Raw genomic sequence first — 16,433 nt, forward strand, 5'->3', positions numbered from 1 at the left:
AAAATAATTTTTCACCCAGCACTTCACTTTCGAAATCTGAAACTTCTCCTTTCATTTACAAGTATTTCCCTGCACAAAATCCACATGGGCTTTGCAGCCTTGACACAGTTGACAAAACCGTACCTCAAAAAATCATTTTTACACTGCTTTATTCCTGAGTTAAGTCTCTTCTTCCGAGACTGTTCACCAGAGGCTCTGCAGCTTTGTACAGAGCTAACACTGCTCTGTCCTGCCGTGGATTCCCCTGTGCAGCTCTCTCCAGCAGAGTCAGATGAGAGATCCTGTCCAGTAGGTCCTCTGCCTATTTGTGTCTCTGGCTGTCTCTTCGTTGTAACAAAACAGTCCATCTTCGCAATCCTCTTGCCTTGCTTGCTTGGCAAAGACGCCGCTGTTGAGGTGATGGAGAATTGCGATTTTGAGTCAAATCGGCGCCTACCGCTATTTTGGCGTCGGAACTGATTCTCCGCCCATTCACATTTTGTGAATTCGGCATTGGCTAACGGAGAATCGCGCCCCAGATTTGTTTTAAATTGAAAGTACCCAGTTATTTTTTTCCAATTAAGGGGCAATTTAGCGTGGCCAATCCACCGACCCTGCACATCTTTGGGTTGTGGGGGTGAGACCCACGCAGACACGGGGAGAATTTGCAAACTCCACACGGATAGTGACCCGGGCAGGACTGAACCCGGGTCCTCAGCGCCTTGAGGCAGCAATGCTAACCACTGCGCTACCGTGCCGTCCAATTAAAAGAACAGACAACACAAATTTAACATATTAACTGCAACACAATGTAATTGTGCACCACAATCCTTGTGCCCCTTTTCAGGTCTTGACCAGTTCACCACAATTGTATTTCATACTGTCTCAAAAATTATGTTTGTGACCCAGCCACAGCGTTGCGCCCGGCTCAGAATGGCCTCACCTGTCAGGTTTTGTTCGGGCACTGATTAGTACTGGTTTCCACAGGCATGGACCAGACATGATGGTACCTGGGTGGGGGGGGGTGGCAGAGGTCATTAGAGCCCCTTGGGTGGTCGGGGACAGGGCAGGGTAGTACCCTGGAGCTCCCTCTGGCATCTAGGCACCCTGGCAGTGCCAACCTGCCCAGTTGGTACTGCCAATGTTCCAGGGGCACTGCCAGGGTGCCAGGCTGGCAGTGCCAATGTCCCTGTGTATCAGGTTTGCATTGCCAAGGGCTGGGGCCTGGGGGAACCAAAAAGGAGGTGAGGGATGTATGAGGGGGGGCACAGAAAGGTTGGGGGAGTGAACGGGGGTCCTGAAAGGGGTGGCACTGAATGGGGAAGGTGTGTAGAGATTGGGGACGTTTTTCACAATGATCGGTGAGGAGCTGTTTCTGTTTCGGTTGGTGAGTTCAGCTCCCACTGCCGGAAGAATTTCAAAGTGTGGTCTCGACCGGTAAGAAACCTACCAAGACCCAAAATAACGGTTAAGTGGCTTTGAATAGCGGTCTCCATGTCAACATTGCAGCCATCCTGAAGCACCCCAACAAACCTACCCAAAACTGGACTTTGGAATTATTCCAGTGAATGACGCCCGATATATTTGAATGAATTTATGATGCTGTTATACATAGCAACGGGGACAATTATTCCGCAATTATATTTCCTTTCAAGACCTTTGTTGTAAATATTATGCTGCTATACTCCCTGTGGGTGCCAAGAATCATACAGCAAAAAAAATACATGCTCCCATCCCTCAGGACTGATCCTCCAGCGCTTTCGAATTAACGGTATACACTCTTGGCAGGAGTCCAGATGCAGAATGTTAACCTGATAATGTCCAGCACAGACCACCCAATAACGGATAGATGTTTGTCAGATATCTTTGCGATCATAAATAATCACCATTAGTGACTAAAGTTAATTAGTAATAAATACAGCCAGAAATTCAGGAGAAGCCTGAATGTGGATTGCGCCACGCAGAGTTAATGATAGCATTGAAGCATTTAATGGGAACATGATCAACAAATGAGGGAGCAACAAATGAAAATTTATTCTGCGAGGATTAAATGAAGTCGGGTTGGAAGAAGTTTATATGCAGCTTAACACTAGCGTAGACTAATCGAACAGTTGGCCTGAATGGCCAATTTCTGTGCTGCAAATTCTAGGTTATATGTAATGATTCAGATTGGGAAGAAAGGTGTTAGCTGAGTACTGTGACAGAGTTAAGAATCAGGGGTGGAATTCTCCATTGTCCGACGCCGCTATCGTAACTGGCGATCGGGCGGAAAATTCGACTCCGAGGCCCAAATTTGGACCGGAGATGGTTTGACGCTGGTCAGCCATGCTCTGCCCCTCGGAAATGGTGTCATCGTGTCGCACACCTCACGCCGTTGCAACAGCGTTAGCACATCATCGGCAGGCCCTCCAGCGATGCTCCGCCCTGATGGGCCAAGTTCCTGACCGCGCGGGAAACGTATGGTCTCAGCGGTTGGGGACCCGGCGTGGCGGCTGCGGACTGTGTTCAGCACTGCCACAATTGGCCGGGATCCGTGTTGCTCGCCGGGAGGCCTTCTGCAAGGGCCTGGGGGACTGATGGGGGGTGGCCAATGGTGGCCTGTGGGGCCGCGGGTGGCAGGTTGGGTCCGCGTACGGCCAGCGCCATGTTGTATGGCGTGACCGCTGCAGGTTGTTGCCACGCGCATGCGCGGCTAGGAACCTGACCATTCTCTGGCTGATTTTGGCGTGGGAGTCGGGAGTTTCACCCAGCGCCGCTGCTAGCCCTTCACCAGTCCCGGAATCTCCTCTTAAACAACAATACCTCCTCCACAATAGTCCTCAATACCAGGGCCCAGCAAGGCTGCGTGCTTAGCCCCCTACTATACTCCCTGTACACACACGACTGCGTGGCAAAATTTGGCTCCAACTCCATCTGCAAGTTTGCTGACGATATGGTCATAGTGGGCCGGATCTCGAATAATGACGAGTCAGAATACAGGAGGGAGGTAGAGAACCTAGTGGAGATGTGCAGCGACAACAATCTCTCCCTCAATGCCAGCAAAACTAAAGAGCTGGTCATTGACTTCAAGAAGCAAATTACTGTACACACCCCTGTCAGCATCAACGGGGCCGAGGTGGAGATGGTTCGCAGTTTCAAATTCCTAGGGGTGCACATCACCAAAAATCTGTCCTGGTCCACCCACGTTGACGCTACCACCAAGAAAGCACAACAGCGCCTATACGTACTCAGGAAACTAAGGAAATTCGGGCGACACGTGGCTCAGTGGTTAGCACTGGGACTACGGCGCTGAGGACCCGGGTTCAAATCCTGGCCCTGGGTCACTGTCCGTGTGGAGTTTGCACATTTTCCCCGTGTCTGCTTGGGTTTCATCCCCACAACCCAAAGATGTGCAGGCTAGGTGGATTGGCCACACTAAATTGCCCCTTAATTGGAAAAAAAAACAATTGGGTAATCTAAATTTATAAGAAAAAACAAAAGGAAACTAAGGAAATTCGGCATGTCCACATTGACTCTTACCAACTTTTACAGATGCACCATAGAAAGTATCCTATCTGGCTGCATCACAGCCTGGCATGGCAACTGCTCGGCCCAGGACCGCAAGAAACGTCAGAGAGTCGTGAACACCGCCCAGTCCATCACACAAACCTGCCTCCCATCCATTGACGCCATCTACACCTCCCGCTGCCTGGGGAAAGTGGGCAGCATAATCAAAGACCCCTCCCACCCAGCTTACTTATTTTTCCAACTTCTTCCATCGGGCAGGAGATACAAAAGTCTGAGAACACACATGAACAGATTCAAAAACAGCTTCTACCCGCTGTTACAAGATTCCTAAACGACCTCTTATGGACTGACCTGATTAATACTACACCCCTGTATGCTTCACCCGATGCCGGTGTCTATGTATTTACATTGTGTACCTTGTGTTGCCCTATTATGTATTTTTTTGAAATTTTCTTTTCTTTTCATGTACTTAAATGATCTGTTTGAGATGGTTGCAAAAAATACTTTTCACAGTACCTCGGTACACGTGACAATAAACAAATCCAATCCAATTGGTGAGGGTTTGCGCCGATTTTTGGGTTCGCCCACGAATTCTCCATTTGAGCCGGCAGTTAGCCGCTGAAATGAAAGAATCCAGCCCTAGGCTTTCCATTCACACTTGGCTCAAAGGCACTTCTCGCCCGAAGGGATGAAAATCATCTATTTCTAGCAGTGTCACATGGAATGAACTTGATCAGCCTCATCGCGATTCTTCAAAATTCATGTCAATTGAAAACCTTGGGCGAAATTCTCATGTATCGCCGCGATGTCCGCCGACCAGCGCCAAAAACAGCGCAAATCAGTCGGGCATCGCGCCGCCCCAAAGGTGCGGAATCCTCCACATCTTGGGGGGCCGAGCCCCAACCTTGAGGGGCTAGGCCCGCGCCGGACTAATCCAACTGGCAGAAAAGGCCTTTGGTGCCCCGCCAGCTGGCGCGGAAATGACACCTCCGGGCGACGCATGACCAGTGCCGGAGAATTCGGCAACCGCCGGTGGCGGGATTCACGCCAGCCCCCGCCGATACTCCGACCCTGCGGTGGGTCGGAGAATCTCGCCCCTCATACTGAGAAGTCATAGAGTTTATCAATGCCGAAACTCAGAAAGTGCATGCTACTGAGGTGGTGGCTAATCATCCTCATCAAGGATGAAGAATTAGACACTGTGTTGGGACAAAGTGAAAAGGCTGAATTTCTAATGATAGCTTCATTCTAAATTCTAAATCAGGGCAGCACAGTAGCACAGTGGGTAGCACTGTGGCTTCAGAGCGCCAGGGTCCCAGGTTCGATTCCCACCTTGGGTCGCTGTCTGTGCGGAGTCTGCACGTTCTCCCTGTGTCTGCGTGGGTTTACTCCGGGTGCTCTGGTTTCCTCTCACAAGTCCCGAAAGATGTGCTGTTAGGTCATTGGGACATTCTGAATTCTTCCTCCGTGTACCCGAACAGGCACCGGACTGTGGCGACTGGGCGCTTTTCACAGTAACTTCATTGCAATGTAAGCCTACTTGTGACAATAAAGATTATAAAATTTAAAACTGTTGGAACTCTTCTGAAAGTGTTCTTGCTTGTTACTGGGTGATAAAATGCAAAGTTCTCCAAAACTACTGGCTGGTTTAGCTCAGTGGGCTAGACAGCTGGCCTGTGATGCAGAACAAGGCCAGCAGCGCGGGTTCAATTCCTGTACCAGCTGAGAGTTCTGAATTCTCCCTCTGTGTACCCGAACAAGCGCCGAAATGTGTCGACTAGGAGCTTTTCATAGTAACTTCATTGCAGTGTGAATGTAAGCCTACTTGTGACAATAAAGGTTGTTTATTGTTTATGGCAACTTAAAAATGCCAGTAAGTCAGTCAGATAAATAACTTCATATGGTTTGTGTTTCCTTTGATCTTAGTATTTTATATCTCTCTTCACAGCTATGAGGCATTCAGAAAAACAAGTCTGTGCCAAAAAGCGTAAGTTTGGCCCATATTATTGCTCCGAGAATCATGTACCACAGATGGTGCTAATTTGGCTCATTGTGGTTGTGTCAGCTCTCTGAAAGAGCCAGTCAATTAGTCACACTCCTTTTCTTTTCCCGTAACCCAATATTATTTTCCTCTCCAAGTACTTATCCAGTTGATTTTTGCATGTTACCAGGGGGAGTCACATGCGTGTGGGGGGGGGAAATCCCCTGGGGGAATCGGAAGTTGGGGATAGGGGTTGGGGGTGTCCCCTGGCGGTTGGGGATGTGAAGGGTGTCTCATCAGCGGGGTTGGCATGGGTCTTTACAATAGCCCAGAAGTTTTGAATGGGTTTTAATTCCAACTTTTTCTGCGTAACTATTGATATGACCCTGGCAGCACCATCCAAAGTTTGTGATTTAAATTGCTTTTTCAGATGGTTGCTAGCACGGGGCAATTGGCCAGAGGGCAATTGCCATGCAAAACCTGACCTGCGAAACTCCAAGAGAGGTTCCCTAGCGCATCTTTCAAGAGACGTTCCCTAGCGTATATTTGGGGTCCACCCCCCTCCAAATGTGAAGCTGGGGAGTTTGGAAATTACAGCCCTTGGGAGCAATGCTTCGATTATTTTGTTGGAAATGGTCATTGTCTGGCTTGAGTGGTGCGAATGTTATTTGCTGCTTCTCTGCGCAGACCTGGATGTAACAAGATTGGTAACTGATTACTTCTGTTCTCTGTCAACAGAGGGTTTGAAAGAAGAAGAACAGCTTCTCAAAAAACGTAAGTTCCCGACTGAGAAGAACGTCTACGTGAAAGTTTATGAGCTGGTTTATCGACATCAGAGTTTAAGGACAGCCGGTGTTATTTTTTGTACCAAGATCCAGAAGAGAAAGATATTAGTGCTTTTTATCTTTCATGTTGTATCACAAACTTAACATTCTTCCATGGGGCAAACTCATAATTAGGACATTTTTGTTTTATTCTTTTGTGTACAACATGGCAATTAGAGGCAAGGCAAGCATTGGTTACACATCTCTCATCACTATTGAAAAGATGGTGGTGAGCTGTCTTCACAAACCAGTTGTCCTAGTTTGACTTTTCTGTCATAGTCAGGTATCACTGAAAGGCTTGCTAGGCCATTTCAACGGGTATTTAAGAGTCTACCACATTGCTGTGCGTCTGGACTCATATGTAGGCCAGACCAGGTAAAGTTGGCAGATTTACTTCCCCAAAGGGCATTTTCTTTTAAAGCATGCACATGACTTGGGCATTTCTGGCAAGGTCAATATTTATTACCCATCTCTAATTGCCCTTGAGATGGCAGCGGTGGGCTGCCTTCCTGAACATCAGTGGCTTTCAGAAGATATTTTGGGGTCAGCCACATTGCTGTGGGTTTGCAGTCATATATAGGTCAGACCAGGTAAAGAGCTGATTTCCTCCCCTAAGGGACACCTTTTAAAAAATTAATTCATGGGATGTGGGAATCGCTGACGAGGCCAGCATTTATTGCCTAGTCCTAATTGTCCTTGGCTTTCTCGGCCATTTCAGAGGGACAGTTAAGAGTCAACCACATTGCTATGGGTCTGGAGTCACAAGTAGGCCAGACCGGGTAAGGACAGCAGATTTTCTCCCCTAAAAGACATTGAAGTAGATAGGTTTTTGCCATGATTGATGATAGTTCCATTACTGAGACTAGCTTTCAATTCTATATTTATTAACTGAATTTAAAATTCCATAAGCTGTCACAATGGGATTTGAATTAATGTCCCCAGAGCATTAGTCTGAGCAACCTAATTACTACTCCAATTACACCACCACTACACTATTATCTACCCAAGGGTAGATGTGATTAAAAATGTTGACATGAACCAAGCAGTTTCTATAATTCTAAGTCCATTAAATGAGCTTTGTGAAGAGCAGCAGGACTTGCAAATTATACATGAATGAATGATTCTGAAATGAAAATTCAACGGTGACCAATGAGATGATTCTACTATATTCTCATTACAATCGTCCATTGTCCTTCATTGCTAAGTTGAATTTTACTGGGCCTGTGGTGATGGGCTTCAAGGGGCACCAGAAAATACTGGGGGAACCCATTGAAATCGTAGCTAATGTCTTCCCACAGTCAGCCAAATTTCACAGCTACTTGACTGCAGTGAAGGCAAGTGTTGATAACAATATCCGTGTCCACTTACTTCCTCACGTTTGTCTATGATCCAGGCTGACGTGTGGTCATCAAGGGCCACAGAGAAACAACTGCAAGATTAGTGAGATCTGGTGCCCTAACCATTGCTTTTCTCACTCTCTCTGCGTTCAAAATTCTGCAACAGCCGACCAATCCAATCTCCAGCACCTCCTCCTCCATCTGTGCTGTTGCAAGAATGAAGAGCACACCCCCTTCTGTGCACTTCTCCTGCTCTTTTGCATTAGGAACCTGCTTCTCTGGCAACAAAAGAAATACAGGGAGCCACACTACTCTCCTGGCCCAGTCATGTTCATCGGAATGCAGCACTTAAAATAGGCATTATCTTGATACAGGGAGGCCTTCCAGCAGTTACGATTGCTTGGCATTGGAGCAAGTACATTAAACAAACATCATCCTCTTCTGTTAGGCCACTCTATGGATCACCGTGCTTGGTCCTTGGTGGGGAGGTGTTTCCTATGCATGGGTCAGTCAGCTCGCCTCACATCTCATGCCCACCATACAAGACATGCAAAGCTGGACATTGCCTTCTTGCATGCCACTCACCTTGACAGACCTTCTGGCATTGTATCTACATTTGCATGACCACCGGGTGACTATTTACTTCCTCAGTCAACTCCTAGACCTTTTGCATGAGGCTTTTTGATCTCTTCCTCCAGCCATTTGGAACAGACTCGTGCCCTGTTCCTTTGCTGCTGAAGGGAACACCTCCTGGAAAGCATCATTGAAACATGCAACCAACCTTCCTCTGACAAAAAACATTCCTTCACAGATTCCCTTATGCTGCAGCCTTCCTCTAATCTTTTTGTGTGCTGGTTAGCATGAAGATTGTACACCAGCCTTTAACAATGGCATCATCAATCTCTAAGTTGGCATTACCGTTCATCCATTAGCCAGCTCCATTGGTAACTGAATGTTAGTTAGCCACAAAGTGGAAATATCACCACACTAAACACCCATGCAGTTGCATGACCCACAAGTAACTCCAGCATCAGAAGTTGTCCCAATCAGTAGATTCCAGCCTACATTTTCAAACATGAGGCAAACAGGTGTTGCAAAGAAGCCGGCAGGATTTTGACAGCATGTGAGCCATTCAATTTCCATATGTTCAGCTGATAAATATCCAATATATCCTGAAACACCATTGATAAAGTGACAATTGAAAACAGTCAGAAGGAATGCCTCAAAAAGGGAATATGTTTAATTGCAGTCTGTGTACTTGAATGATGCATCTGTAGATTTGTTTTGGTAACAGCCTTTCAGTTTGTTTGATTTCACTGTTTCTATTCTGCCAACAGTTACAACAAAGCAAAAACAAGTTGTTGATATTGAAATGCGTAAGTCTCAGAATAGGGTAAAATTTTAACATGAACGATGCGGGGAATTCTTTATTTTTCACCAATGCTGGTTACCTCACTTCCATTGCAAATGGATCTGTTAACATACCACCTTTCCATGGTCCACGTTTATTAGCGAGCTAAATTTCAGCAGTATCATCCTTTGCCTTTATCTGACCAAAATCTGGTGCCCGATAACATCCAGCCCAACGTCCCCTCACGCCGGAAAATCTAGAACTACGGCATAAGACCATAAGATATCGGGACTTTTCACACTAACTTCATACTTGTGACAATAAAAGATTATTATATTATTATTAGAATTAGGCCATTCAGCCCATTGAGTTTTCTCGATCACGGCTGCCTCCCCCCCCCCTAATTCCTGATCCCCTCATTAAGCAAGAACCTATCCATCTCTGTCTTAAAGACACTCAGGGACTTGGCCTCCATAGCCTTCCACGGTAATGAGTTCCGCAAATTCGCCACCAGTCTCTGGCTGAAGAAAGTAGTCCAATATAAGATGGAGATGAGGTGGAATTTCTCTCCAGAGGGATGTTGGAATTCTCTGTCCTGGAGTGCTGTCGAGGCTGCGTCATTTATTGTATTCAAAGTTGATTTTTTAAAAATGTTGATCAAAAGGGAGTCAAGGGTTATGTGAAGCAGGTAGGAAAGTGGCGATGAAGCCACACTCAGCTCAGCCATGATATTGCGAAATGGTGGGTTGGACCAGCATTCAATATATGAGGGGCCAAATGACCAACCTTCACTCCTATTTCTGATGTTGTTATTACCCAGCATTCACAAATTTTAGGGGAAGAGAGATTTAGATGTATAATACCCTTTTTTGTCATTTCACTCCCGGATCGCCAGCCTCTAATTTTACCATTACACCCCCTGATGCTTGATTTGTTCACAAGGAGAAATTCTGGTGAACCTGTACTCTACCCATTCAAGGCCATTAGGTTCATTTAAATATCCTGACGCCACGTATATCTGTGCATGGGTGTCAACTGCCATGCCTGTGAGGCATGAACCGGGCACTGATTAGTACTGGTTTGCACAAGCATGGACCAGTAGTGATGGCAACATTTGAACCCCCCCGGGTGGTCAGGACAGGACAGGGTCGTACCTTGGCACTCTCCCTGGCAGTACTATCCAGGTAGTGCCAACAGTTCACTCTGGCAATGCCAACCTGGCACTATCAGGGTGCCCAGTTTGCACTGGCAGGGTTCCAGAGGCACTGCCAGGATGCCAGGCTGGCAGTGCCAGGATTCCCAGATACCAAGTTGGTACTGCCAAAGGTTGGATCCTGGGGGTCATGACCATGAAAGGGGGGGGAGTGACGGGGGTGTGAAGGGGCTACAGAAAAGTTGGGGGGTAAAGAGGGGTCCTGAAGGGGGGGGGGTTCCTGAAAGGGAGGGGCACCTGAAAGGAGGGGAGGTGAAAAGTTTGGGGTAGCCTTTCAAAATGGCGTCCTGATCTGTGAGTTCAGTTTCCCAGTGACCGGAACATTTCTAAGTGTGGCCTCGACTGGAGAGAAACACCAAGGGCCAAAAAAACATTGAATAGCGGTCTCCATCTCGGCATTGCAGCTGTCACGAAACACCCTGCGAAACGCCCCCTGAAACACACTTTGATATTTTTCGGGTGAATTGTGCCCTATATGTTTCAATCATATCACCTCTCATTCTTCTGAGCTCCAAGGAGTTCAGATCCAACCTGTTCAATCTTCCCTGATATGGCAGTGCTTCCATACCCAGGATCATCCCAGTAACTCTCCTCTATACAGCCTCCAGTGATAATGTATCTTTCCTTGAATAAGCGGACCAAAACTGTAGAAAGTATTCTAAATCGGAGGCAGGATTCTCCAGCTTCTAGGTGTGTGTGTCTCGGCTGTGGGAAGTGGCACTCCGTTTGGTGGTAGCGGGATTCTCTGCTCCCGCCGCTGTCAATGGGAATTCCCATTGAAACCACCCCACTACTCCAGGAAACCTGCGGGTGGGGTGCACGGTGCGTTGCCAGCGGACCAGAAAATATCACCACCAGCAAACGGCTGAAGAACTCTGGACATGGTTTCCCTAGTACCTTGTGCAGTTGCAGCAACACCTCTTCCTTTTTCTCCAGCCCATCATTCCATTTGCCTCCCCAATTACCTTCTGCGCCTGTATACTAGTTTTATGGGTTTCATGAACAGGGACCCTCAAGTGCCTTTGTACTACAGCTTTCTGCAGTCTCTCTCTATATAAATAATAATCCACCTTCTCATTTTTCTTCCAAAATTAACAATCCCACATTTTCCCACATTGAATTCCAGTTGCCAATTTTCCCACTCACTTAATCTGTCAAGATCTCTCTGTAGGCTATTCATATCCTCCTGACAACCTGCCTTCCCTCCCACCTTTGTATCATCCACAAAAGTGGCCACTGTCTGTTCCTTCCTCCAAATCATTATTTTTAATTTATAATCTTTATTGTCACAGATAGGCTTACATTAACACTGCAGTGAAGTTACTGTGAAAAGCCCCTAGTCGCCACACTCTGGCGCCTGTTCGGGTACACAGAGGGAGAATTCAGAATGTCCAATTCACCTAACAGCACGTCTTTCAGGACATGTGGCAGGAAACCGGAGCACCCGGAGGAAACCCACGCAGACAGGAGAACGTGCAGACTCCGCACAGACAGTGACCCAAGCCGGGAATCGAGCCTGGGACCCTGGAGATGTGAAGCCACAGTGCTACCCACTGTACTACCATACTGCCCAATTGTGAAGAGCTGCTGTCCCAGCACTGATCCCTGTGGCATACTGCCCTTCAACCTGAGAAAGACACACTTCTCACTATTTGCTGCTTCCTGTTAGTTAGCCAACCCTCTATCCATGCCAGAATATTATCCCCAACACCATGAGCTTCCATCTTGCAGAGTAAACTTTTGTATGGCACCTTATCAAATGCCTTTTCAAAATCCAAACATACAACACTAGCTGGTTCTCTAACTACCCTGGCTGATACCTCCTCAAAGAACTCTAGTAAGTTTGATCAGATCATTACATTCCAAATGTATTGCTATTCTCTCAATAACTGATTCCAATATTTTTCCAATAACTGAAGGTGGACTAACTGGCCTGTAGATTCCTGCATTTTGCCTTCTTCCCTTTTCGAATAAGGGTATCACATTGGAAATTTCCCAATCCTTTGGCTGCAAGGATTTTTGGAAAATGACTCCCAATGCACCCACGATCTCTGTAGATACCTCCTTTAAGATCCTGGGTGTGATTCTCCGAAATGGAGACAGAGTGTTCGCGCCGTCGTGAACGCCGCCGTGTTTCATGACGGCACGAAATGGGCGTGGGGACTACCGATTCTGGCCCCCTCACGGCACTGGAGCGGTTCACGCCGCTCCAGCCTCCCTTCCCGGCTCCAAATGGGCGCCGCGCCAACCCGCGCATGCGCGGGGGACTTCCTCAGCACTCCGGCCCCGCCGCAACATGGCGTGGGGGTTCAGGGGCTGGCTGCGCAATAAAGTAGGCCTGGAGGGGGAGAGGCTGGCCCGCCAATCGGTGGGCCCCGATCACGGACCAGACCCCACCAGAGCCCCGCCGCCCCCCCCGCCCGGTGACGGAACCCCCCTCCCCCCCCACAGGCCGCTCCCCAACCCTTCGCGCAGAGTTCCCACCGGCAGCGACCAGGTGTGGATGGCGCCGGCGGGACTCTGCTTTTTCCGCGTGGCCACTCGGCCCATCTGGGCCGGAGAATTGGCGGCCCCGCGGCGTACAGCGTCCCGCGATTGGCACCGTGCGCCGGCGCAAATGGCGCCGATTCTCTGCACCTCGGGGAATCGCGCGCCTCCGTCGGGGCAGCGTGGTGCGGTTACGGCGATTCTCCGGCCCGGCGTGGGGGCGCGGAGAATCACGTAGCCTGGCTGCAATCAGGTCCAGGGAACTTGTCAGTCTTTAACCCCATTAGTTTGCCGAAAGCTAATTCTCTGGTGATGGTGGCTGTATTTAATTCCTCCTCTGTATTTTTTAATATTTCTGGGATGCTTGTAGTATCCTCTACAATAAAGACTAATGCAAAATAGTTCCCTTGTTCCCCATAATTATCTCCCCAGGTTTATTCTCTAAGGAGACAATGCTTTCTTTTACTTCTCTCTTCCTGTTAATGTATTTTTTAAAAACTCATTGTCTGTTTTTATGTTTCTCGCTAACTTGTCCTCATTGTTTATTTTCTCCTTCCTGATTATTTTTTTCGTCCACCTTTGCTGCATTCTATATCTATCGCATTCTTCCGATTTACCACTAAGTTTTGCCGTCTTATATGTTTCCACTTTCAACCTAATACCCCCCTTTCCACGGAATCCCTACAGTGCAGTCTATCAAGTCTGCACCAACCCTCCAAAAGAGCACTCCATCAAGGCCTATTCCCGCAACACCATGATCACGGACAATCTACCTATTCTTTGGTTATCCATGGTAGGTTCGTCCTCCCCTTAGAATCTTTCCTCCTCATTTGGATATATTTTTGCTGGATGTCATAAATTATCTCATCTATTGTCTTACCACAAATCTGTATGACCAGTCCACTTTGACCAATTCCATCCTCATATCTTTATAATTCCCTTTCTTTACGTTTAACACTGATATTTTAGTCTCAATTTTCTCACACTCAATCTGAATGCTAAATTCTATGATATTGTGATCACAACTTCCTTGGGGATCCTTAATCTTAAGATAATTTATTGAACCTACCTCAATACACATTACTAGATCCAAATAAGCCTGATCCGGAATCAGGGGCGAAATTCTCCCCCAACGGCGGGATGCCCGCCGACTGGCGCCAAAGCCGGCGCAAATCAGACGGGCATCGCGCCGGCAAAAAGGTGCAGAAGTCTCCGCATCTTTGGCGGCCTAGCCCCAACATTGAGGGGCTAGGCCGACGCCGGAGGGATTTCCGCCCCGCCAGCTGGCGGAAATGGCGTTTGTTGCCCCGCCAGCTGGCGCGGAAATGCGGCGCATGCGCGGGAGCGTCAGCGGCCGCTGTCAGTTTCCCAGCGCATGCGCGGGAGCGTCAGCGGCCGCTGTCAGTTTCCCGCGCATGCGCAGTGGGGAGAGTCACTTCCGCCTCCGCCATGGTGGAGACCGTGGCGGAGGCGGAAGGGAAAGAGTGCCCCCACGGCACAGGCCCGCCCGCGGATCGGTGGGCCCCGATCGCGGGCCAGGCCACCGTTGGGGCACCCCCCGGGGTCAGATCGCCCCGCGCCCCCCCCCAGGACCCCGGAGCCCGCCCACGCCGCCTAGTCCCGCCGGTAAATACCAGGTTTGATTTACGCCGGCGGGACAGGCAATTCCTGGGCGGGACTTCGGCCCATCCGGGCCGGAGAATCCAGCGGGGGGTCCCGCCAACCGGCGCGGCCGGATTCCCGCCCCCGCCCAATCTCCGGGAGCGGAGACTTCGGCGGGGGCGGGGGCGGGATTCACGGCGGCCAACGGCCATTCTCCGACCCGGCGGGGGGTCGGAGAATGACGCCCCAGCTTCTTAACACATTGCTCCAAGAAACCATCCCAAATGCACTCGATGAATTTAACCTCTTGGCAGCCATTTCCAATCTGATTAGGCCAACCTATATGAAAATTAAAGTCACCCATTATTAATGCAGTATTCTTTTTACATGTATTTATTATTTCTTGATCGGAAGTGTTTCCTACAGTGTGGTGACTTTTCGGGGGCCTACACAATACTCCCAGCACTCACTTTTCCTTTGGTATTTGTCACTTCGCCTAAATTGACTCCACATCCTCTGAGCCTAATCATCCCTCAGAACTGTACTTATTTCCTCTCTTTTTAGCAGTTACCCCACCACCTTCTCTTCCACTTGTCCTTCCTTAAAGTCAAGTAACCCGGAATATTGATTTCCCAACTTTGATCTCCTTGCAACCATATTGCAGTAATGGCCATCAGATCATGCCCAATTAACTCTATTTGTAGCGTCAGTTCATTTATCTTCATTTTTATGCTATATGTGTTGAGATGCAGAACTTTTCATTTTGTTTTTAGACCACTTTTCCCTAGGGACCATAGAGCCGCTGGTTATGTATTGCCGTTTAGTCCCAGGCCTTCCTCTTTTGCTTTCACTTTTTCTGCCTAGTTTCTAACCCAGTTTCCATCTCCTCTAACTCTCTACTCCTGAACCCATCCCCCTGCCATACTAATTTAAACCTTCCCCAATAACACCAGCAAACACCCCCGCAGGGATATTGGTCCTGTTCCTGTTGGGGTGTGACCCATCCAGTCTTTAAAGGTCCAATCTGAAACCTATCCTCCTACACCACCCCTCTGGTCATGCATTCATCCTGTCCATCCTCCTAACTCTGCTCCCGCTGAGGCATGACACTGGGAGTAATCCTGAGATTACTACTTTAGAGGCCCTGCTTTTGAATTTAGCCCTTGCCCATCTCTTTCCACCTCGTCGTCACAGTTGAGCCACTCTTGGTGTTGTAGACTTTTAAACCATTAACTTGCCAAAATTGGCAAGCAAACTATTGCAATTGGTGAATCGATATTCCTGAATCTTAGCATTTGTTTAAATGTTCAAAGTTTCCATGTCGTTTTGTATTTTGTTTCAACAGAAAAGTTGAAGGAAGAAGAAACCGCGCTTCTGAAAAACTGTAAGTCAGACCAGCCTTTGAAGGTGTCATGGTTCGCAATGCCTCAAGAATTGTGAACCATCTTTGCAATGCAGGGAACCTTTGAAAGACGAGTTTAAAAGTTCCTGTCCATACATCATTCCAACCTACTATGCCCCTCCACTCATCCCCAATGGCCCCTCATCCCCTTCATGTCAACTACTGTCTCTCCAATCAACCCTCATTGCCCCTCGTGCCTTCCATGCCAACCTATGATTATCCATTAACACAGGGCTACTAATACCCTCCATATCGACCTCTGGTACTTCTATGCCCATTCACCTAGTGTATAAATCTATTGAAGCTAAACAGTGTCATGTATAAAAAAGCTTTAAAAAGTAATTTATGTGATAACTTAAAAAAACTTGTTTCTACAGAAACTGCAGGCACTTGACACATATTTGTCTTACATGAGCATTGAGCAATTGAGAAATACATCAAAGATGAAAAGTTGACACTTTAGCAATGTTTTCCCTTTGATGCAGCTGCTGCAAAGGATAGTCTGCCTCTCAGCCAAGAATACATAGAATCATAGAATTTACAGTGCAGAAGGAGGCCCCTGAAAGAGCACCCTACTTACGCCGACACCTCTACCACATCCCCATAACCCAGCAACCCCACCCAACCTTTTGACACTAAGGGCAATTTATCATTGGCCAATCCACCTAACCAGCACATCTTTGGACTGTCGGAGGAAACCGGAGCTCCCGGAGGAAACCCACGGGGAGAAAGTGCAAACTCCACACAGAT

General features: G+C 48.0%; 1 protein-coding gene across 1 annotated transcript in view; it reads left to right on the forward strand.

Annotated features, from left to right (window-relative positions):
- LOC140425686 (uncharacterized) overlaps positions 1–16,433 on the forward strand; it is a 349,955-nt gene that overhangs the window by 91,825 nt on the left and 241,697 nt on the right. The window contains exons 11-14 of the mRNA XM_072510182.1: positions 5,435–5,473; positions 6,206–6,241; positions 8,966–9,004; positions 15,627–15,665. Of these exons, the coding sequence (XP_072366283.1) occupies positions 5,435–5,473; positions 6,206–6,241; positions 8,966–9,004; positions 15,627–15,665 (153 nt within the window). The remainder of the gene's footprint in view (positions 1–5,434; positions 5,474–6,205; positions 6,242–8,965; positions 9,005–15,626; positions 15,666–16,433) is intronic.

The sequence above is a fragment of the Scyliorhinus torazame genome, chromosome 6 (genome assembly GCF_047496885.1).
Source record: "Scyliorhinus torazame isolate Kashiwa2021f chromosome 6, sScyTor2.1, whole genome shotgun sequence".
Taxonomy (NCBI): domain Eukaryota; kingdom Metazoa; phylum Chordata; class Chondrichthyes; order Carcharhiniformes; family Scyliorhinidae; genus Scyliorhinus; species Scyliorhinus torazame.